This window comes from Mirounga angustirostris, unplaced genomic scaffold, assembly GCF_029215605.1.
Source record: "Mirounga angustirostris isolate CCGP_5_RB_7025 unplaced genomic scaffold, mMirAng1.0.hap1 SCAF_2, whole genome shotgun sequence".
NCBI lineage: Eukaryota > Metazoa > Chordata > Mammalia > Carnivora > Phocidae > Mirounga > Mirounga angustirostris.
Window position 1 is genome coordinate 90,090,351 of NW_026991710.1, and position 23,823 is coordinate 90,114,173.

General features: G+C 39.7%; 1 protein-coding gene across 2 annotated transcripts in view; it reads left to right on the top strand.

Moving 5' to 3' along the window:
- Positions 1-758: 758 nt before the first annotated feature.
- Positions 759-23,823, top strand: part of EGF (epidermal growth factor) — a 109,916-nt gene continuing 86,851 nt past the window's right edge. For both annotated transcript variants that reach the window (XM_045880593.3, XM_045880594.3), the window contains exon 1: positions 759-1,396. In XM_045880593.3, the coding sequence (XP_045736549.1) occupies positions 1,270-1,396 (127 nt within the window). In that variant the 5' untranslated portion in view covers positions 759-1,269. The remainder of the gene's footprint in view (positions 1,397-23,823) is intronic.

Below are 23,823 nucleotides of genomic sequence, written 5' to 3' on the forward strand. Positions count from 1 at the left end.
GGTTTGCCTGAGCTGGATATTTCTGGGTGCATTCCTGACAAAATAACTGAGGAGACAACTAATGGGTATGTCAAGCTTTTATGTTCTATCCCTGAGAGGTGAAAAGAGAGCCTAAGTTGTCTGGGAAGGAATAGCAGTCAGCTCTGCTAGATTTCCAGTGCTTCCCAGATTTTGCACTGTTAGCTTATTTTTTCCAACGTGGCTCTGTAATAACAACCCACTCCTTTCCTTGCACTCCTGGCCCCTCATGATGTTTTATTATGCTCATGCTGAAAGAAAAGGTGTCTGTGCATACTGTATCTCTTCATTTGGCTTCAGGGATTTCCCTTTGATTTGGAAAGAATAATCTTCCAAATTCCGCTATAAAATATACAGGAGAAAATAAAAAAGATAAAGCTCCAGGAATGTGCACTGGTGTTGACATTTTGTTCTAATATTGCTCACGTGAATGATCAATTACTCCAAGTCTGAATTATCAGGCACTGTTTTTCACTATTGATTTGTACGGCACAGTTTAACTTTGTTTCCATCCTTCCCCGTATTAAAACATAGCCACTCTTCAGCAGGTACCCCCTAGACACCAGGAGCAACTCCACAGCCCCCTAATTGCTCTCTCCCTGGTTCTGCCCAGAATATTTATGGTGAGTCGCCAGTTATCTCCTCCCTGGCAGCCGTCCCCGCTTTCCTGCAGTGAGCAATTGACCACACTCACATTTGCAAACAGAGGCTCACTCAAGTGTCACTAAAGGAGAGAGGAGGTGGAGCCAAAAGGGCTTTGAAAAGGAAAGGGAGTCATTCTACTTTTCAAAAAGAGAAACTGTTTGGGGAGGAATCCTATCTCTGTATTTCTTCTTTCAGCCTCATCAAGGGTCGCGGTCGGAACTTTCCATCACTTTCCCTTTTTCCTCTCTCTAGCCGTGGCCTACACCGCTCTTCCTGTCGCCGCAAAAGTCAGCGGCAGACCTCTACAAGTCAGTGGCCGTGAAACTGCGAAATTTGTCATATGGGTGTCAGGTATTTCTTCCTGACTTCCCAAGAACTTCGATAAAGAAATCTTTCCCGAGGGTCCCTTTCTGGCTGCAGGCCACTGTCTTGAGTTGAAGGAGGACGAGCTGGAGGACTACAGCAAAAAAGCAGAGTGAAAGATGCCCCAGGGCTGCCCGCCAACCCAGGGGGGACACGCTTGGGGTCCAACGTAACCACTCTGCCCCGGCTATGCTCAAGCAAAGTCAAGTTATTTTCTGTTGAAAGCTCAAGCCCATCAAGATTATGCTGCTCTTCCTAATCATTCTGTTGCCGGTAGTTTTTAAATGTAGTTTTGCTAGTCTCTCAGTCCTGGAACGATGGAACTGTCCTGGAGGCTCTCTCCCAGGAAAGGGGAATTCTACTTGTGTGGGTAAGTAATCTCATTAAAAGGAATTTACATCCTCCCAGAAACTGCCTTCATATACCTGTTCATTCCGTTTTGTATACTTGGGCATTTTTTTTCTGATTTGCTTTTGGGTGGGTACCTTTGTGTAATTTTTGTTTTCTAATGCATGTATATTTTCTTCCTGGCTGTTAGAGGAAATCTGCTACCGACTATAAAAAGTCATGGCTCTCAAACTGTTCTTGCGTGTGTGAGTGAATATGTCTCAGGTATAAGTAACTGAACATTTCTTTTCATGCAAACTTCTGTCTTTACTCTGACAGGAGTAACTACTCACTTAGCTGGTCAGCTTTATGTTGGAACCTGGGGAAACAGGAGGTTTTTGGGAAACTGTTTCTATATAAGCTATAAAGAAAAAATCCTTCTTTCTGATAACTTTGTACAAGAACTCAGAAGTTGCTAAAACACCAGAGGACAATGGGAAGGAAATAGGGAATAAATGTGATTCTATCATTTTGAAAGCTAAGTTTCAAGTTAAACCTCCTCTCCTCTCTCCCCTCTCCTGCTGTTTCTGGAGCTCTGAGGGCAACTTCAGTTTTTGAGTAACAGGTGCATTGAAACTTTGAGCACTGCTAAGAAATGACAGTATGCCACACCCCTCCCATATTAAATGGGTTTTTCATCAAGGAGAAATGGGACTTTTACCACATGCAAAGAATCATCTTGCTTAAGGACTTCACCTGAAAAGCATCTCTCTCCACCCTCCCGCCGCCTCTTCCCCCTTCCCTTCTTCCCTTCTCTCCCTTCCTCCATTCCTCCTCTCTCCATCTTCCTTTTCTCTCTCTCTCTCCCTCTCTTACTGTTGATTTGGTTTGTTTACTTCTTGGGTGTGTCTCCAACCTGTTGCTCAAACAAGACAGCCATTTCTACTCATTAGAGGGCATAAACTCCCCTGACATACTTTTTCTGTCGTCCTGACCTTCTGAAAAGGGGTATGGCTCCCAAAAAGAGGTAGAGGGAGGGAAACACAGTAAAGTTTCCAGAAGAGAAACCTCTGGAAGACAGCACAAAATCATGGGAATAGAGAGAACAATTCTGAGTCAAACTGCTGACTTTGGGCTCCTGCCCTGGCTCTCCCATGAAGGAAGTTCTGAATAAGGAAGTCAGGTGCTCTTGCTCAGAATCTCAGGACTCTGTCTCCAGGCAGTTCTCATTGTAACAAATGAGCAGAACCCTAGGGTACTGGAAGGAAGGACGGAATTCTAGTGACCTCTATGTCTCTGGCACCTAGAACATTTCTGCTTTTATAATATGTACTCTATAAATTCTTCCTAAATGAATGAGAAGTCTCTCCCTGGCCCGCTAATCACATCGTCCTAGGGAATAGCTATGAGAAGGGGGTGACAAAAGACGAAATGACCCCACGAGCCTGTTACTCAGCTGTTGGAGCAGAAGTAAAAGCTTTTGGACAGTTATACTAAGTGGACTGGAGCCTCTCTGGGGTGGGAGAATTTTCTGAGAGTAGTTGGCAAATGACCAGAGACAGGCTCTGCCATCTGCATGGGATGTGAGGGGAGATGGTAGGAGCCAGTCAAGAAGCAGAACCTGAGAGAGAAAAAAAAAATGACAGAAGTGAACTGCTACACATAGCTTTAGAGTCTCAGGGAACAAACGGATTCCTGCTTGCAAAGGAGCCTCCGCCTTGTGCTTCTCGCTGCCCCTGCTGGTGGCTCAGAGGCGCCTTTACTGAGACTGGTTGCACCAAATAAACCTGAAGCCTAGGCTAGAGACGGTAAGTGAAGCGGGACTGTGTCACAGAGTGGAAGGTTTTAGAAGCAAACACGCCTCCTTTCAAATCCATTCTACCTATTTAATACTTGAATAATACTGGAATATTGCTGGGAAATAATAAGACCCCATTTCAGCATTGTTGTGGGGATCACATGAGATAACACATAAAATGCACCTAGCATAGAGGCTTGCAGATGGTGCTCAATAAATATACCCTTGGCTCTTCCATGTCTTGGCTAAAACCCTTTGATCACATCATACCAGGCAGTGCCTTATTTGAACAGTGACATGGCACAGACCCCACAGAGTGTAGAATGTCTGGATGCCACTTTGTGACTCTGCCTCTGCTCCCTCGTTCCTTGCAAGTCATGGATTTAAACCCCCTACTTTACACTCCACGTCTCATGTTAGCTGATAACTGCCTGGGTCACACCCTCGGCCCCCTGCGTTTCAGAGGATAGTATTTCTGCTCTCTAAATAGGTAGAGTGCTATCATTGATTTTTCTCCCAATTAAATTCTACTCGCCTTTTTTTTTTTTTTAAGATTTTTATTTATTTAACAGAGAGAGAGAGAGAGAGAGAGCACAAGTAGGCAGAGCAGCAGACAGAGGGAGAGGGAGAAGCAGGCTCTCCGCTGAGCAGGGAGCCCGATGTGGGGCTCGATCCCAGTACCTGGGATCATGACCTGAGCCGAAGGCAGCCGCTTAACCGACTGAGCCACCCAGGCGCCCCTCTACTCGCCTTTTTACTTGCCCTTAGCATTGAGCCAGACCATCTCTGGCCAGCAGGAAGAATGCTTTGTGGTTGGACAAGATTCAGGTTACTTTACGCCAGGTTGTCATTCACGTGACTGCTAGCCAGGTAAACCACTTGATAACACAGGACTGGGTTTTCTTCTCATTTCCCACCACCCCCACCACCCTTCCTTTTTTTTTTTTTAATTGCGTGAGTATTTTATTAGCCTCTATTTGAGCTAGAGTAGGTGAGGGGAGCGCAATAAGGAATATTGCTTGGCAAGGGGCTTCTGAACTTTCAAGCCTATTTGCCCTGGAGGAGAAAAATGAGCTGAAAAAAAGAACTTTTCCTGTTTGCCATGTATACCTGTATTATTTATTTGAGCTTTCTTAGTAAATAAAGGGTGAGGAAGAAGTACAAGCTAACCCTGAGACAGCTGACTTCAGGAGGGATCCTGGGGCACTAAGTTAGCCAACCGGGGAGATCACTCAGTAAACAGTGAAATCCCTGATTTCAGCACTGACTACGGCTTGGTCAGCCTCCCAGTCATGTGCAATGTGGAGTAATTCCAGGATCAGAATCTTGTTTGTTTTTTCAGCCAAGGTTATGCAAAAGTTTGTTTTTCTTTAAAATCTAACTGCAAAGAAATTATAGAAATGATCTTTTATGCATACCATGGGAGTGAAACCACCCCCTCAAGTACACAATACTTTGTGGTCTTTGAGGGGTCGTCGAGCTTAGTGGTAAAAAGCTTAAGTTTTGGAGACAGACCTGGGTTCAAATCCCAGTTCTCCTGCTTGTGAATCCTGTCTCATATTCCTTAGTGCAAAACAGAGATAATTACCCCCTCAGGATTGTTGTTGTCAGGATGATGTTAATGTATTTGTTTTCAATGCTGGCCACACATTATAATCACCAATGTCTAGGTTACCACCCTGGTCCATCTGGGTCAGAGTCTCTTCTGGGGGTGAAATCCAGGCATCATTTTCTTTGTTATTCTCCTTTGGCAATTCTAACAGGCATAATGGGCAGCCTCGGTTCAGGACCACTAAATTAATACATAAGAAGTGCATAAAACAGAGCCTGGCATATAATTAGCTTTCAATAAGTCTTAACTGCTATTAATATTTTTATTGTTGTTAACATTATTTTTATTGGTGGTAATAGTAGTAGTATTTTCTAAATGTGGTTTGGTTTCTTCTACAATAATTGAATTTTTTTTTTTTTTTACACACAGAAAAATGCCACATTGAAAAAATTGAGGATAGTTTTACCACATTAAAAAATGTAGTCAAAATAATTTCAGCATCTATAACTTGTATTTTTGTAATCAGAAGAAATGTTTATTAAAAATACTAAAACATTAAACTGACTTGAGTCAGTGTTCATGCAGACCTGCAATTCCAATGTTAGCCTTTCTGTGATATCAACTGATAAAAAATTGCACTAAGCACAAATTAAAACTGCTTGCTAGATTTCTTACCAGTAATAATTTTATTTTAATAACAATAACAAAAATAAGCCACTTGAAAATGATTATTTAAATTTCTTGTGTATTTTTTCCTTATATTTGGAACCAGTTTCTCTAAGATTTTTAAAGCGGTTGAGGTCATACAAAAAAATAATAAAATAATTCTTTAAATGAATTTACATTTTTGAACAAGTTGGGGTTGTCCAAATATTTGACATTCAATTTAGAAGTTGGAAGGTGGGAATTCTTTGCTTTTGTTCAGAAGAGAACAGCTAGTTGTTTCCCATTAAAAGTAAATGGACTAGTAATTTGGCTCACATAAATTCAGAATCTTGCTTTACTATCTACAACTTTGCCTTCATGAAAATCCATTTGAGATAATTTCTTGTTTAGTATGAATGGTTGTTTTCTTTTCTTTTCTTTTTTAAAGATTTTATTTATTTATTTGACGGGGGGGCGTGCGGGGGAGAGAGAGCACAAGCAGGGGGAGTGGCAGGCAGAGGGAGAGGGAGAAGCAGACTCCCCGCAGAGCAGGGAGCCCGATGCGGGGCTCCATCCCAGGACCCTGGGATCATGACCTGAGCCGAAGGCAGACACTTAACCGACTGAGCCACCAGGCACCCCTCTCTTTTTTTTTTTTTTTAACATCAGTAGTCTCCAAACTCCATCCCGTTGAGCAAACAAAATGTGGGCACATGCTCTCAGGATGTGTTTCTTTGTCAGTTCCTTACATGTTATCAATACTACAATGATGAACATTACATAATTTTTGAACATACATACATAATATGAACACATAATATTTCCCATATTTCCTTTCCACACAATAGTGAATCTTCATACAGACTCTAAGTAGTACACATCCTACTTGGGAGAGACTGTTCTAGAGAAGTCATAAAATGATGGAACAAATGCTTTAGCTTCCACTTAAGTATGAAGAGATAACCAAAAGCATTGCTAATTTTTTTTTTTTTTCAAGTAAAGGGGACTGATTCATAGTGAATGACTGTTCTCAGAGTGTTTAAGAGAAGAAATAAAAATGTCCTGTGCTTCCATCCTGGGTTAGGGGGGAACCCAGTGTCTCCCTCCTTTATCTTGGAGGGTTCCTGGGCATGGGGACAGTGATGATTAATAATCAATAATTCAGTCCTTGCACTGAATTACTGATCTACTCTGTGCCTCCCTTCCCTCATGTGCTGTCCCTTTCCCACAGTCCATCACCTCACACTGGACACCACCCTGTTACATTTCTCATATATGAACCATGAGGGTACAGATTCTAACTGAAGTCTTTGGGCAAAAACTTCTAGCCACATCCTGATCCAGCACATCAGACACTTAAAATATTTTTCATTCTTGTTCTTAAAAAGTAAGCAATTGTTCTCTGGCAAAGTCTTACCAGCCATCTCTCTTTCTTGGCATTAGCCTTCCACTGCAGTAGCTGGCCCCCCTTTCTCCCTGGGTTGTGTTATCTGTACCTAGCCCTCTTCCCTTAATCTATTAAGGAAATCAATTAAGGCCCTCTTAATCTATTTCAAATGACCTATGCAGAACATTTTATTTATTTTATTTATATTTCCAGTATAGTTAACATACAGTGTTATATCAGTTTTAGGTCTACAATATAGTGATTCAACAATTCTGTACATTACTTAGTGCTCATCATGATAAGTGTACTCTTAATCCCCATCACCTATTTCACCCATCCCCCCACCACCTCCCCTCTGGTAGCCATCGGTTTGTTCTCTGTAGTTAAGAGTCTGTTTTTTTGTCTCTATTTTTCTTTGTTCATTTGTTTTGAATTCATATTTGTCTTTCTCTGACTGACTTATTTCTCTTAGGACTATACTGTCTAGATCCATCCCTGTTGTTGCAAATGGTAAGATTTCATCCTTTTATATGGCTGAGTAATATTCCATAGAATGTATATATATATATATATATATATATATATATGTATATATATATATATGTATGTGTGTGTGTGTATACACACACACCCCTTCTTTATCCATTCATCTGTCAATGAACACTTGGGTTGCTTCCTAATTTGGCTATTATAAATAATGCTGCAGTAAACATAGTGGTTCATGTATCCCTTTGAATTAGTGTTTTTGTATTCTTTGGGTAAATACCCAGTAGTGGAAATACTGGATCATAGGGGAGTTCTCTTTTTAACCCTTTGAGGAACCTCCATACTGTTTTCCACAGTGGCTGCACCAGTTTGCATTCCCACCAATGGTGCATGAGGGTTCCTTTTTTTCCACATCCTTGCCAACACTTGTTTCTTGTGTTTCTAGTTTTAGCCATTTGGACAGGTGTAAGGTGATATCTCCTTGTGGTTTTGATTTGCATTTCTCTGATGATGAGTGATGTTGCACATCTTTTCATGTGTCTCTTGGCCATCTGGATGTCTTCTTTGGAGAAATATCTGTTCATGTCTTCTGCCCATTTTTATTTGGATTATTTGTGGGGTTTTTTTTAGTGTTGAGTTATGTAATTTCTTTATATATTTTGGATACTAACCCCTTATTGGATATGTCATTTGCAGATATCTTTACCCATTCAGTAGGCTGTCTTTTTGTTTTGTTGATTGTTTCTTTGCTATGCAGAAGCTTTTTCTTTTGATGTAGTCCCAATAATTTATTTTTGCTTTTGTTTCCCTTGCCCCAGGAGACATATGCAAAAAAAATGTTTCTATGGCCAATGTCAGAGAAATTATTGCCTGTGCTCTTTTCTAGGGTTTTTATGGTTTCAGGTCTCACATTTAGGTCTTTGATCCATTTTGAGTTTATTTTTGTTGATGGTGTAAGAAAGTGGCCCAATTTCATTATTTTGCATGTAGCTGTCCAGTTTTCCCAGCACCATTTGTTGAAGAGACTGGTTTTTTTTCCCATTGCATGTTCTTGTCTCTTTTGTTGAAGACTGTTGACCATATGAGTTTATTTCTGGGCTCTCTATTCTGTTCTGTTGATCCATATGTCTGCTTTTGTGCCAGTACCACACTGTTTTCATTACTAGAGTTTTGTAGTATATCTTGAAATCTGGGATTGTGATACCTCCAGTCTTGTTGTTCTTTTTCAAGATTGCTTTGGCTATTTGGGGTCTTTTGTGGTTCCATACAAATGTTAGGATTATTCTAGTTCTGTGAAAAATGCTGTTGGTATTTTGATAGGGATTTCATTAAATCTGTAGATTGCTTTGGGTTTTAACAATATTTGTTCTTCCTATCCATGAGCATGGACCATCTTTCCATTTGTGTCATCTTCAATTTCTTTCATCAATGTTCTATAGTTTTCACAGGACAAGTCTTTTACCTCCTTCATTAAGTTTATTCCTAGGTGTTTTATTCTTTCTGGTATGATTATAAATGGGATTGTTTTCTTAATTTCCCTTTCTGCTGCTTCATTATTAGTGTATAGAAATGCAATGGATTTTTGTATATTGATTTTATATCTTGTGACCATTGAATTCACTTATCAGTTCTAGGACATTTTTGGTGGAGTCTTTAAGGTTTTCTGTATAGAGTATCATGTCATCAGCAAATAGTGAAAGTATTACTTCTTCCTTACCAATCTGGATGACTTTTATTTATTTTTTTGCCTGATTGCTGTGATTAGGATTTTTAGTACTCTGTTGAATAAAAATGGTAGGAGTGGACATCCTTGTCTTGTTCCTGATCTTAGGAGAAAAGCCCTCAGTTTTTTACCATTGAGTATGATGTTAGCTGTGGGTTTTTCATATATGGCCATTATTATGTTGAGCTATATTTCCTTTAAACCTACTTTGTTGAGGGTTTTTATCATGAATGGATGTTGTACTTTGTCAAATGCTTTTCCTGCATCTATTGAAATGATCATATGGTTTTTATCCTTTCTCTTGTTGATATGATATATCACATTGACTGATTTGCAAATATCAAACCACCCTTGCAGCCCAGGAATAAATCTCACTTGAATATGGTGAATGATTTTTTTTAATGTATTGTTAGATTCAGTTTGTTAATATTTTGTTGAGTATTTTTTCATCTATGTTCATCAGAGATATTAGCCTGTAGTTCTCTCTCTCTCCCCCCCCTTTTTTTTTGTCATGTCTTTATCTGTTTTTGGTTATAGGTTAGGGTAATGCTGGCCTCATAGATTGAATTTGGAAGCTCTCCTTCCTCTTTTTTTTTTTGGAATATTTCGAGAAGAATAGGTATTAACTCTTTAAATGTTTGGTTGAATTCACCTGTGAAGCCATCTGGTTCTGGACTTTTGTTTGTTGGAAGTTTTTTGATTACCACTTCAATTTCATTGCTGGTTATCAGTCCGTTCATATTTTCCATTTCTTCCTGATTTTGTTTTGGGGGTTATATGTTTCTAGTAATTTATTGATTTCTTCTAGGTTGTCCAATATTTTGGCATATAATTTTTCTTAATATTCTCTTATAACTTCTGTCTTTTTGTGGTGTTGGTTGTTATTTCTCCTCTTTCATTTCTGATTTTGTTTGAATCATCTCCCTCTCTTTCTCTCTTTTTTTTAATGAGTCTGGCTAGAGGCTTATCAATTTTGTTGATCTTTTCAAAGAACTATCTCCTGGTTTCATTGATCAGTTCTATTGGTTTTTTTTTAGGTCTTTTTTGTTTATTTTTGTTCTAATCTTTATTATTTCCTTCTTCCTGGTTTTGGGTTTTGTTTGTTCTTTTTCTAGCTCCTTTAGGTGTAAGATTAGGTTGTTTGTTTGAAATTTTTATTGCTTCCTGAGGTAGGTCTGTATTGCTATAATCTTCCCTCTTGGACCAGCTTTAGCTGCATTCCAAATATTTTTTTTTTTTTTAAGATTTTATTTATTTATTTGACAGAGAGAGACACAGCGAGAGAGGGAACACAAGCAGGGGGAGTAGGAGAGGGAGAAGCAGCCTTCCCTTGGAGCAGGGAGCCCGATGCAGGGCTCGATCCCAGGACCCTGGGATCACGACCCGAGCTGAAGACAGACGCTTAACGACTGAGCCACCCAGGTGCCCCCCAAAGAATTTTTTAAAAGATTTATTTATTTATTTTGAAAGAGAGGGAGGGAGTGTACATGAGCATGCATGAGCTGGGGGAGGGGCAGAAGGAGAGTGAGAGGGAGAGAATCTCAAGCAGACTCCCTGCTGAGTACAGAGCTGGATGTGGGGCTCGATCTCACAGCCCTGAGATCATGACCTGAACCTAAATTGAGTGAGACACTTAACCAACTGAGCCATCCAGGTGCTCCTTCATCCCAAAGATTTTGGACCATTGTGTGTTTATTTTTATTTGTTCCATGTATTTTTTGATTGCTTTGTTTTGAAATAGGCAGGCTGGGTCCAAGAACCCAGAGGGGGTCCCACAGGATCAGCCAAGAGGGTCCTTGGGTATATGCAAGATAGAAATCAAACATGAGCTAGGAGGGACTGAGAGCAGAGTTTATTGAAGATATAGAGAGAATGCAGGTACAGACAGAGGCTGGGAGATTCCAAAAGGAAAAGAAGAGAGAGTCTCATAGTTGCTTGGGGTCTGGGGTTTTTACTGAGGATTGTGGTCTGGTGTACGTGTCCTCCCAGGCATCCAGGAGCTGGTCAGATCAAGGACAAGAGCTCAGGTGTCTTCCATAAGTCACTTGGAGCCTGGGGGTCTTGGCGTCTAGATGTCTAACCCCGGTGGTCTGGAATATGCACAGGATGGCCTCACCCAGTCATTCTTGCCCAGTCTTCCCTTAGATGTTATCTATTGTGCTGGAAGACTCTAAAGAAATCATTAACTCCTTGTCCCTTACAAGGAAGACATACATTATTTGTACTATGAGGCATGTGTAAAGTGGGGGTACAGGTCCTAGCAAGAATAGAAGCAGGAAAAGGAGCAAAAAGCAGATTTTTATGGAGCCCTTTAGTTTTCCTATCTCACTTTGATGCTGGAATGTATGGTAACTTCAGTTGTTTTAGCCGAGTACTAGGCAGAAACTTTTGCTCTCATCACCTCTTGACCTTCCTTCTAAGCCTGGAGTCTGAATTGGTGTGCATGTCTGTTTTTACTTTATGACCTTGATTTTCTGAGTCTCCCAAGCCTGGCTAACCATGCTAATGTCTCTGTGTCTGGGTTTCCCAAGTATTTCCCAGGATACTGAGTACGCTGGAATTTGTGTGAGTGTGAAGGCATTTGAGAGCCAGCAGACCCCTGTGACAATGACTCATGGTTTACATTGATTTATTTGCAAGCCCCCTCCCAGTGACAGGATAGAAAAAGGCCTCTCAGAGGAAAGCACTACCTTCTTCCCTCCATTCAGAACAGCCTATCAAGGGCTATAGATCAGCTTTGTGCGGGTACCTGGGTTTCATTCATGAGGTGGTTCTTTTTGTGGGTGGATGGTTGCTAGGATACAGATAGTCCGAACAATATCATGGCAGCTGCCTTGTTCTTCAGCACATGGTATGGCAGTTGAGAAATATTTTATTTTATTCATTTCAGTACTTTTCTGGTTAAAATTTCAAAAGCTTGAAGAAGGATCTTTCTTCTGTAGATTCCATCCTTGTATAAACAGATCAATGATAGAGGATCAATCAAATTTGATACTGTATAGCTGCTGACACCAATCCTGTGTATTATGGGCCCTTCCCTTATGAGGTTTAAAAACAGGCACAGAGACAGAAGCTACCAGGAATCTTCTGGTGTTTTTCTCCCTCCCTCTGAAGCATACCGTTATTCTGTTTCCTGTAGAATTTTCTTTCTTTCTTTCTTTCTTTTTTAAAGATTTTATTTATTCATTTAAGACACAGAGATACAGAGAGAGAGAGAGAGCATGACCAGGGAGAGAGGCAGAGGGAGAGGGAGAAGCAAGCTCCCCGCTGAACCAGGAGCCCAATGTGGGGCTCGATCCTAGGACCCTGGGAACATGACCTGAGCTGAAGGCAGACGCTCAACCATCTGAGCCACCCAGGTGCCCCTACTGTAGAATTTTTGACAGAAAGGAATTTAACCTCTTCTTTGCCTGCAGGGAGACTGCAAAGGTTGCTGTCATTAGCATTAATTTGCCCAGTATGTGGAAATGTAAATCTTTTAGATTCAAGCGACATTGTTGAGAATTTTAAAAGCTCTAAGTGGATCCAAAAGTTTATTGTATTTTGGAAAACAAATTTGAAAAAATCAACTGAAAGTTTTATGTCTTGGTTATCCTAATGAATCATGACTAACAATTTCATCTAAGAAGAAAAAAAGGTCCATAAGAAAAATTTTCATCTAAGATTTCATCATATTTAAAAAGCACCCAACAATGCTCAAGAAAGGATGATAGGTGACTGTCTTTCTTTTCTTTTTTTTTATTATGTTATATGATTTTATTTATTTATTTCAGAGAGAAAGAGTGAGAGAGAGCATAAGCAGGGGGAGGGGCAGAGGGTGAAGGAGAAGCAGGCCCCCGCTGAGCAGGGAGCCCGATGTGGGGCTCCATACCAGGACCTTGGGATCATGACCTGAGCTGAAGGCAGATGCTTAACCGACTGAGCCACCCAGGTGGCTACTGTCTTTCAATATTGATATATTATCTTCTGGAAAAGAAAGCCAAAAAGAAGAACACTGTTCATGGATATCCCTCTTTAACATAAACACATCAATGCACATGAAATGACCAGGTTTTATTACATCCAACAGAGAGGATGAAATGTCATTTTGAAACAAAGGACACATTTTAAGCAGAGTGAATTGTGGTTGGTACATTACCCAAGTGGGTTGATCTTGTCACCGGAAAAAGTGGGGCAGTTGCAGACAGGTGGTTCTGGTGTCACCTTGCTTGTTGTCTTATTTTGCATGAAAGTACATGTAATTAGTTGATGAATTTTCTAGACTTCCTCCAGAGGGTGGAGCATGTGTCACAGCAGGCATGGGCATTGTTTGTTTTAGGTTATTGTTTTATTTCCTTTTGTAGAGCTCATAGTGACACATTATTAATTTGATATTTGAAGTTTAGAGAAGCAGAAAGAAAACATTTTACAGAAAATAGGTGTTAAGGTGAATAGCATTTATTTATGAATTTACCACAAGCTCAGGCTTCTTTACAAAATGCCCCAAACAAGGAAACTATTGAATTCTATAAGACCAGCAGGATAGGAATTGAATTGTTAATGTTAGATTAGAAAGACCTGGAAGATCATTTAGCCCAACCATCTCCTGTTACTGATGAGAAGTTGAGATCCAGAGAGGTGAAGTAACTCATTGGGATCCTGTAATACTTTAAACTCAGGACTCTGGACTCATAAAATCTACCATGTACATGCCACCTCCTGTGACTGATGTTTGAAAGCCCACCAATGTAATGATTAGTTCTTCCTACCAAAAAGTATTAATAATATTAAGTTGGTTTAGGTTAAGTCTCTTAAAATATCTAGTGGTTTATCTTTAGATCACCTTGAAAGAAGGACTAAGATTTCCTTTTATATAAATTATACCAGCAAATTAATTCAAATCAATTAAACAAATATTTATTCAATATTAGTTATGTGTTTGGACAGACAGTGGTGACATCACTGATCCAAATGCCCAGGATCTCCTGGGGGGACAGTGGGGTTCCCAGCTCAGAGAGACAGGTGTGGAGCGGGCTGCAGTTTACCTGATGACTTATAGACCATATTAGTTGGATTTACTAAAACTAATTTTGACAAAATCCAACAAGTGGCTTAAAAACCTTCCTGCAAAGGAACTAAAGATTGCAGACAATGCTACTAATTCAAACTCAAGAGAATAATGATGGAAGGACAGAAGGACCCTTCTCTCTTTCCTAGAATAAGCTCTTTCTTGGTTTCAGAAGAGACAAAAACAATGTAAGTCTCTTTAGACTTGACAAAAAATAAGAAATAAAAGAGAAAAATTAACAAGAAGACAGCCTGAAAAGTGGATTTATGTTTATTAATGTTAGCGATGAACCACACAACAAGTGTAAAATTTGCCTTGAAATGTTAGCTAATGGTAATATGAAGCCTTCAGGACAAGCATGATATTTTAAAATGAGTATCCAGCAATGTGAAACTACTTTTTCTGATTTTTACAGTTGTGTTCAAAGTTTGGGTATATAAGACTATAGTTACTAAGCTTAATGATAAAAAGTTAGAAGTCTCTTGAGATTTCTGACATTACAGCAAAAATAGACAAGCCTCTTACTATTAGTGAAATATGTATTTCCCCTGCTTCCTGCTGTGGTAGAACACAGCTAAAATAATACATGGAAAACCGCATAACAACAGATTAAAATGTGTTCTTTTGTCAGCACTGTTGAAAACTTCACAGAAAGCATTACTGAAATTTTGAAGAAAAAGTATTATAAAAATTACACAGTTGAGTAGAAGTAAAGGTGTTTCTAATATATCTTGGCTTATGGTATTTTCCAGAAAGTAATAGTCAACGCTTAAATGACTACTCCATCTCCATTTAAAGATGACGAAACTGTGGGGCGCCTGGGTGGCTCAGTTGGTTAAGCGACTGCCTTCGGCTCAGGTCATGATCCTGGAGTCCCAGGATTGAGTCCCACATTGGGCTCTCTGCTCAACATGGAGTCTGCTTCTCCCTCTGACCCTCCTCCCTCTCATGCTCTCTGTCTCTCATTCTCTCTCTCGCAAATAAATACAATCTTAAAAAAAAAAAAAGATGATGAAACTGATACACAGAGAGGTTAGGTAATGAGCTAAACGTCACACAGCTAATAAGTAATAAGTAGTGGAGCCAGGAAATACTCAACAGTGATCTTAGCCACTCTTTGTGCATTTGTCTTTGTTTCAACAATGAAATGTACAAAGAACTAACATTTCTCTGTTTCAACAATGAAATGCACAAAGAACAAATACTTTTTCATTAACCAATAAAGGAAAAATGCATCAGAGAAGAAATTTTCTCCATAGTCAATGACTTCTTTATATATTGACAAATGTATTATGAAAAACAAGTAGCATAAATGTACCAGCGACAATGGAACCACTGCATTTACTGGCACATCAGCAAAAAAGATTCTTAGGTAAGATCATGGTGGGCCCTATAGGACAGTCCTTGGCAGTCTCCCAGGGCAGCAGTATTGTCAAGAAATTGAAACTGGAATTGCACAAAGTGCTATGCGACACCACTGATTGTCTTTACTCCTCTAAAACAAGACTAAACTGGGTTCTTTGTGATACTTTGTATTGGATGGGGAGTAACTATGAAACTGTTCTTCCCACAGGCTTGCCATAGAGCATCCTGAAGCAAAGCACTTAAGAGGCAGTGTTACATAGTTTTCTTTTTTTAAAAAAAGGATAAGTTTCAATGTTGTTGTTTTTTTTTTACCTTTTCTGTGATTAAAAATAGATGTTACTAGTATGCTACTCAAAAAAATAAAACCATAGAAATTTGTCCCTTCAAATTGAAGGTGACGTTCTAACAATGAGGAAGTGACTGCTGATTATAAGAAACTTGTGTATGAAAGAGCAGTTTGAAAACAGGTGTTTGGAAAAATCTCCATTGTTATGTGATTAGGTACCTAATGTCAATATGCCACCTATTAAAAATTCTTATGTCTGCACTCAAAACAAAACAAAACAAAACAACAAACCTTGTAAACACATTTCTTGGAACTTTAAAAAACTTCTAAATATTTTTGTTCCTTTTAATTGCTAAAAATATAAAATATGACACTTTCTGGTTAGTTTGCACTTACTGGTTGAAATCTAGGAAGATAGAGATTTGCTAGTCTAATTCAATAAAATTTGTGAGTGATTGATATATTTTGTGATTTTTGTGCATACAGCCAGTAAAGCATTTCTTTCATTTGACATAGATATAATTGTGAATGAAATATGGGTGGGTTTTTTTTTTGTCTAGGACAGCTATCAAAGCATCAAAACATTGAACTTTAAGCCAATTTTTAAAATTCTTATGTTATATTCAATCTTTTTAGTAAATGCAAACTAACCAGAAGGTATTGCATAGTCTCAATTTTTCACATGCAGAGGGACTTTTGGGGCTGTGGGATATCCCCAGCTGGAAATGCTCAGCAGAGAGTAGGAAATATAGTAGAAAAATAGTGATTTCTGAGTCTTATCACGTGTGTATTTGTGTGTATGTGTGAACATCTGGAAAAACTTTTCTAATGCTTTAATGCTGGTGAGTGTATTTTAGTCTGGTAGCAGCAGTCTTTAAATAAAATTGAGCATAATTTACAGTGACAAGATGAGAGATACTTAAACATGCTTATTTGAGATGAGGGATTACCTACAGCACAGGAACCTTATAACAGGATTCACTGTCCTACAAAACTGCATTTTTATGAGTTTTTAAAAAGTTATACTGAGCTGTGGTATTAACCAGGAGATGGATACATAAATTAATGGAATGGACTAGAAAGTCCAGAAATGGACTTGAGCTAATATGGTCATTTGATCTTTGACAAAGGTGCAAAAGCAATTCGATGGAGAAAGGATAGTCTTTTCAACAAATGATGGTGGATCAGTTAGGTATCTATGAGCAAAATAATGAACCTCAACCTAAACCACATACCTTATGCAAAGATTAACTCAAAATGGATCATAGTTCTAAATTTAAGATGTAAAACTATAAAAATTTTAGAAAAAAGCAAAGGAGAAATTTTTGTCTTGGGGTTAACAGTTCTTAGAAATGACACCAAAAGCGTGATCAACAAAAGAGAAAAAAAGTTGATAAATTATACCTCACCAAAACAAAAACTTTTGCTCTGCCAAAGGCAATGTCAAGAGGATGAAAGACATGCTATCTGCTGAAAGAAAACATTTGTAAATCAGGTATCTGACAAAGCACTTGTATCCAAAGTATATTTTTAAAAAACCTTTCACATGCGACAATAAGAAAATAAATAACATAGTTAAAAATGGGCAAAGGATTTTTTAAAATTTTATTTTATTACGTTAGTCACCATACATGACATCATTTGTTTTTAATGTAATGTTCCATGATTCATTGCATATAACACCCAGTGCTCCATGCAGTACGTGCCCTCCTTAATACCCCTCACCAGGCTAAACCATCCCCCTCCCCACTCCCCTCTAAAACCCTCAGTTTGTTTCTCAGAGTCCATAGTCTCTCATGGTTTGTCTCCCCGTCTGATTTCCCCCCTTCATTTTTCCCTTCCTACTATCTTCTTCTTCTTTTTCTCCTTCTCCTTCTCCTTCTTCTTCTTCTTCTTGACATATAATGTATTATTTGTTTCAGAGGTACAGGTCTGTGATTCATCAGTCTTACACAGTTCACAGCGCTCACCATAGCACATACCTTCCCAATGTCCATCACCCAGCCACCCCATCCCTCCCACCCCCCACCACTCCAGCAACCCCCAGTTTGTTTCCTGAGATTAAGAGTCTCTTATGCTTTGTCTCCCTCTCTGATTTCATCTTGTTTCATTTTTTCCTCCCTTTCCCTATGGTCCTCTGTCTTGTTTCTCAAATTCCTCCTATCAGTGAGATCATATGATACTTGTCTTTCTCTGATTGACTTATTTAGCTTAGCATAATACCCTCTAGTTCCATCCACGTCGTCGCAAATGGCAAGATTTTTTTGATGGCTGCATAATATTCCATTGTATATATATACTACATCTTCTTTATCCATCTGTTGATGGACATCTTGGCTCTTTCCATAGTTTGGTTATTGTGGATATTGCTGCTATAAACATCGGGGTGCAGGTACCCCTTCGGATCACTGCATTTGTATCTTATGGGTAAATACCCAGTAGTGCAATTGCTGGGTCATAGGGTAGCTCTATTTTCAACTTTTTGAGGACCTCCATACTGTTTTCCAGAGTGGCTGCACCAGCTTGCATTCAAAAATGGGCAAAGGATTTAAGCAGATATTTCACCAAAGAGAATATAAGTATGCTAATTAAGTTCATGTAAAGATGCTCAACATTATTAATTGCTATAGACTGAATGTGGCCTATGTTTATGTTTTAATTTCTGGAACTTGTGAATGTTACCTTATATGGCGAAAGGGACTCTGCAAATGTGATTCTGAGATGGGGTGGATATCCTGGACTATTTAGGTGGGTCCTAAATATAATCATCAGGGTCCTTATAAGAGGGAGGCAAGAACATGAAAGGAGGAAGGAGGCAGTGGAAGTAGAGAGATATTTGAAGAGTCTGCACCACTGGCTTTAAACATGGTGAAGGAATACATTAGATATAGGGAATACATATATATGGGATGCAATATATTATAAAATTAGAGATGCAGTTATCCAGGTGATGTAATTGTAGGAATCCATTTAAAGGGACCCACTTTTTAAACTCTTCTTAAATTATTATTATATAAGTTTCAGGTGTATAGCTTTATAATTTGACATCTGTATACAATGAAAAGTGATCACCACCACAAGTCTAGTTACCATCTGTCACACATGGTTGACCCCCTTCCCCTCTAGTAATCACTAGTCTGTTCTCTGTATTTATAAGTTTGTTTTATTTTATCCATCCCTCCCTCCCCCCTCCTTCCCTCTCTCCCTCCCTCCCTACTTCCTCTCTCTCTCTTTCTCCCTTCCTCCCTTCCTTCCTTCCTTCCTTCCTTCCTTCCTTCCTTCCTGATTCCACATAGGAGTAAGATCATATTGTGTTTGCCTTTCTCTGTCTGACTTTTTTGCTTAGCACAATACCCTCTGGGTCCATCTATGCTGTCACAAATGGCAAGACTTTACTTTTTGTGGCTGAGTAATATTCCGTTCTGTATATCTATGTACCATATCTTTATTCATTCATATATTGATGGATACTCCATTTGTTTTCTTGTACTGGCTAGTGTAAATAATGCTACAGTGAACATAGGGGTGTATATATCTTTTGAACTAGTGTTTTTATATTATTTAGATAAATATCCAGAAATGGAATAGCTGGTTCATATAGTAGTTCTAATCTAAATTTTTTGAGGAATCTGCATACTGGTTTTTGTAGTGACTGCACCAATTTACAATCCCAACAGTGTATGAAGTTCCCTTTTCGTCATATCCTCACCAACACTTGTTACACTTGTTATTCCTTGTCTTTTTGATAATAGCTATTCTGACAGGTGTGAGGTGTTATCTCATGGTTTCGATTTGCATTTCCCTAGTACAATTAGTGATGTTGAGCATATTTTCATGTGTCTGTTGGCCATCTACTTTGGAGAAATGTCGACTCAGATTCTCTCCCCACTTTTTTTTTTTTTTTTTTGAGAGAGAGAGAGAGAGAGAAACAGCATGAGAGGGGATAGGGTCAGAAGGAGAAGCAGGTTCCCCACCGAGCCGGGAGCCTGATGTGGTACTCGATCCCAGGACTCCGGGATCATGACCTGAGCCGAAGGCAGTCGCTTAACCAACTGAGCCACCAGGCGCCCCTCTCTCCCCACTTTTAAATAGGGTTGGATTTTTGTTGTTGAGTGGTAGGAGTTTTCTATTATTTTGCATATTTACATCTTATCAGACACATGGTTTGCAAATATCTTCTCCCATTCAGTAGGATGCCTTATCAATTGATGATGTTTTCCTGTGCTGTGCAGAAGCTTTTATTTAGGGGTGCCTGGGTGGCTCAGTCATTAATTGCCTGCCTTCGGCTCAGGTCATGATCTCAGGGTCCTGGGATTGAGCTCTGCATCGGGATCCCTGATCCGCGGGAAGCCTGCTTCTCCCTCTCCCACTCCCCCTGCTTGTGTTCCCTCTCTTGCTGTCTCTCTATCAAATAAATAAATAAAATCTTTAAAAAAAAGAAGCTTTTATTTGATATAGTCCCATTTGTTTATTTTTGCTTTTGTTACTCTTGCCTTTGGAGTCAGATCCACAAAGACAGCACTTAGACCAATGTCAAGGAGCTTACCTCTTATGTTTTCTTCTGGGAATTTCATGGTTTCAGGTCTTCCGTCCAAGTCTTTAATCTATTTTGAATTAATTTTTGTGTATGGTATAAATAATAGTATAGTTTCATTCTTTTGCATGTGGCTGTAGCAGTTTTCCCAACACCATTTATTAAAGGGACTGTCCTTTCTCCACTGTATGTTCTTGGCTCCTTTGTTAAAGGGACCCACTTTCTAATCAGTTCCTGGAACGTGAATGCAGAGAATCTGGCCTTAGGGTGAACATACCTGGAGTAGTGTTTCCTGAAGTGGGTTTTTTGACACAGTTGAACTCTGAGACACTATCCAGGAAGAATTCCTGTTAAATTCAATTTGAGATAAATATTACAGCATGATGTTTAAAAGCTAGACTCTGTGATCAGAAAGACATGACTTTATTATTTACAAATAACATAAATCTGTTATTTATTGGCCATGTAACTATGGCAAGTTAACAGCTCTAAACTTCAGTTTCTTCTTCTGTACAATGAAAATGCTGAGAGCCCCTACCTCCTAGTGTTACACAATTAATTGAAATAATGCATTCAATGCACTAGTGATAACACCCAAGATGTTGGCTATTACTATGCTGGTGATATTTATCACCTACCTTCTTGGAGCATCAAAAAATTGTCATGGCACATTAAAGACTGAGAAGTCCTATTGAAAAAAAAAAAAACAAAACAATTTTGCAGAACCTTCTAGTCTCAGTTAGTATCCTGAGAACCTGGGAGTAGACCTCTTAAGCCTGACAATGAGAATCGGGCTAAGGATTAGGTAGGAGATATTTTCTGCTTTAGATGATACATGTCCACCACTGCTCTGGGACTAAATAGGCAAACTTCATTCACATATTCCAGAAAGCAAAATTGAACCCCAGAGCTTGTCTTATAGAATTAAGATTTAAATTCACCTCTCTGGCTCCCATTTCTGGATGTATTATTTCTGGGTCACTTGGTGTCTCTCTCACCTGCCTTGAATGCTGACACTAATGAACAAGCTGAGAATAAAGATATCATTGCCCCCAAATTAAATGTGTGCCCTTTCAAGTATGGTAATTAAAAGAAAAACAGATGGAGATGGACTTCTAGAGTGAAATAAAACTTTCTGCACTTCTTAAAACCCAAGTCACCACTGAAGTCAGCCCCTTGAGAGGTAGACTTTTATTAGGGGTTTATGGAAGGGGCAGTGAAAGGAGGTGTCAAGCTTTCTTCCATCAGTTCTGTCAGTTTGTTTATTTTTATTTTATTATTTTTTAAAGATTTTATTTATTAGAGGGAGAGAGCGCATAAGCAGGGGGAGTGGCAGAGGGAGTGGGAGAAGCAGGCTCCCCACTGAGCAGGGAGCCCGATGTGGGACTTGATCCCGGGACCCTGGGATCATGACCTGAGCAGAAGGCAGACACTTAACTGACTGAGCCACCCAGGTGCCCCAGTTCTGTCAGTTTAAATATATATTCCTTTTCCATGGTGGTGTTGAATCCTGAAGGTCCAGAGCTCCCTTTTCACTGTCTGTCCTGTGAACCTGCAGTCTGTCTCCAGATTTAGAGCAGGAAACCAGTGGTGGGGAGAGCAGGGTGCCATGCTGGCCCGAGAGAAGACGAGGATTTTCTGTTAATCTGGTTGCAGGACCATTTCTGTGTTCTTTTTTTTTTTTTTTTAAAGATTTTTATTTATTTGACAGAGAGAGAGAGCGAGCACAAGTAGGCAGAGAGGCAGGCAGAGGGAGAGGGAGAAGCAGGCTCCCCGCTGAGCAGGGAGCCCGATGTGGGACTCGATCCCGGGACTCCGGGATCATGACCTGAGCTGAAGGCAGCCGCTTAACCAACTGAGCCACCCAGGCACCCCCATTTCTGTGTTCTGTAGTTCCTGTGAGTCTTTGCCCCCAGGTAGCTGAAGACCTTTGCTTTCTCTTCTCTCTGACCTCTGTGAGGCCACTCCCACCAGTTCAGAGCCGATGTAGAGGTGCCTCTTGTGAAATACTCTGTTTCTGCTGCCCGCTTCAATCAAAACCTGCTTGTCCTAACTGACCTCTGAACCAGTTCTTGGAGTCACTAATAAAAGTCTTCAGCGGGCTCTAAACATCCTGGCCTCCTTTCTTATTTCTGCAGATCCCCTACTAATCCCCCAGGTTGGGAAGTCAGAGGTTCCGATTGATTTCTGTGACCTGTTTGCTGGCTTTGGGTTTGTATTCCTTAGAAATGATGTTTGATTTTCTATGCACTTCCCTCTTGCTGAATGGCACCCAAAATGAACGGCATGGGAAAGTTTAGCTGTTCAAATATGCACACCCTGCTGACATTCAAACCCACGGATTGTACCACACACTGATATGTACAGAGTCTCTGACAAGTCTGAAAACCCTAACTGATTATCATTTCCAGTGGTAGTACAGAATGACTATTCCATCAAGCCTAATTCTCAAAGTCTTTCATTTTTAAAAAAATCATATTCCATTTCAGGTCTACAAATAATTACCCAGGCCCTGATTTATACAAAATGATGCCCGCAGTGTAGAAAAAGGAATGAACAGTGTTTTGAGGGAAGTGGAATTAAAATCAGTTACATGGGGACGTCTGGGGGGCTCAGTTGGTTGGGTGTCTGCCTTCAGCTCAGGTGATGATACCAGAGTCCTGGGATCGACCCCCCAAATCGGGCTCCCTGCTCAGCGGGGAGCCTGCTTCTCCCTCTGCCTCTGCCCCTCCACCCCCCACCGCCCCTCCACTTGCGCGCTCTCTCGCTCACTCTCCCTCTCAAATAAATAAATAAATAAATAAAATCTTTAAAAAGATTTTAAAAAATCAGTTACATGGGGACGTCTGGGTGGCTCAGTTGGTTAAGCGACTGCCTTCAGCTCAGGTCATGATCCTGGAGTCCCAGGATCGAGTGCCGCATCAGGCTCCCTGCTCAGCGGGGATTCTGCTTCTCCCTCTGACCCTCCTCCCTCTCATGCTCTCTCTTTATCATTCTCTCTCTCTCAATAACTAAATAAAAATCTTTAAAAAAAAATCAGTTACATAAGTAAAATGAACATAGTAATGTCTTGACACATGACAACTCAGACCAAGGCCGGGAAAAGGGCAATGTTTGACTGCTAATTCCAACTCTGCCACCAACCAGGGGTGGGTCTTTGGGAAACATCACTGAATTTCCTCATCTGAACTAGATCTATGATTTTCAGTTCACCTAGTGTAAGAATCATCTGAGGTGTCTATTCAAAAAACAGATTGCTAGCCCTTGGCCTACCCCTACTGAACTGGAATCTCAAAGGAAGGGATCTGCAAAAGACACACATACTCACAGCACCCCGTGTGATTCTTTTGAACAACAATTTTGGAGAACAATGAATTAGGTAATATTTAGGGTCCTTTTCAGTTCCCAGAGGCTATGATAAACCCTGGGTGCCATGATTCACCAGTGAATGGGAAAAATCTGAAGAGAAATTTCATTAGTTAATTCACACTTAGTAATTTAATAAATATTTTCAATTTATTTTTTGAAAAATTACTGAAGTTAACGTTATGGTTCATGTTTTATGGATCTAGGTATTCTTTAGATTTCTCTTTTCTCTCTGATTTATTCGTTGTAATATCTGGCCTGTCTAGTTCATGGTGTTATGT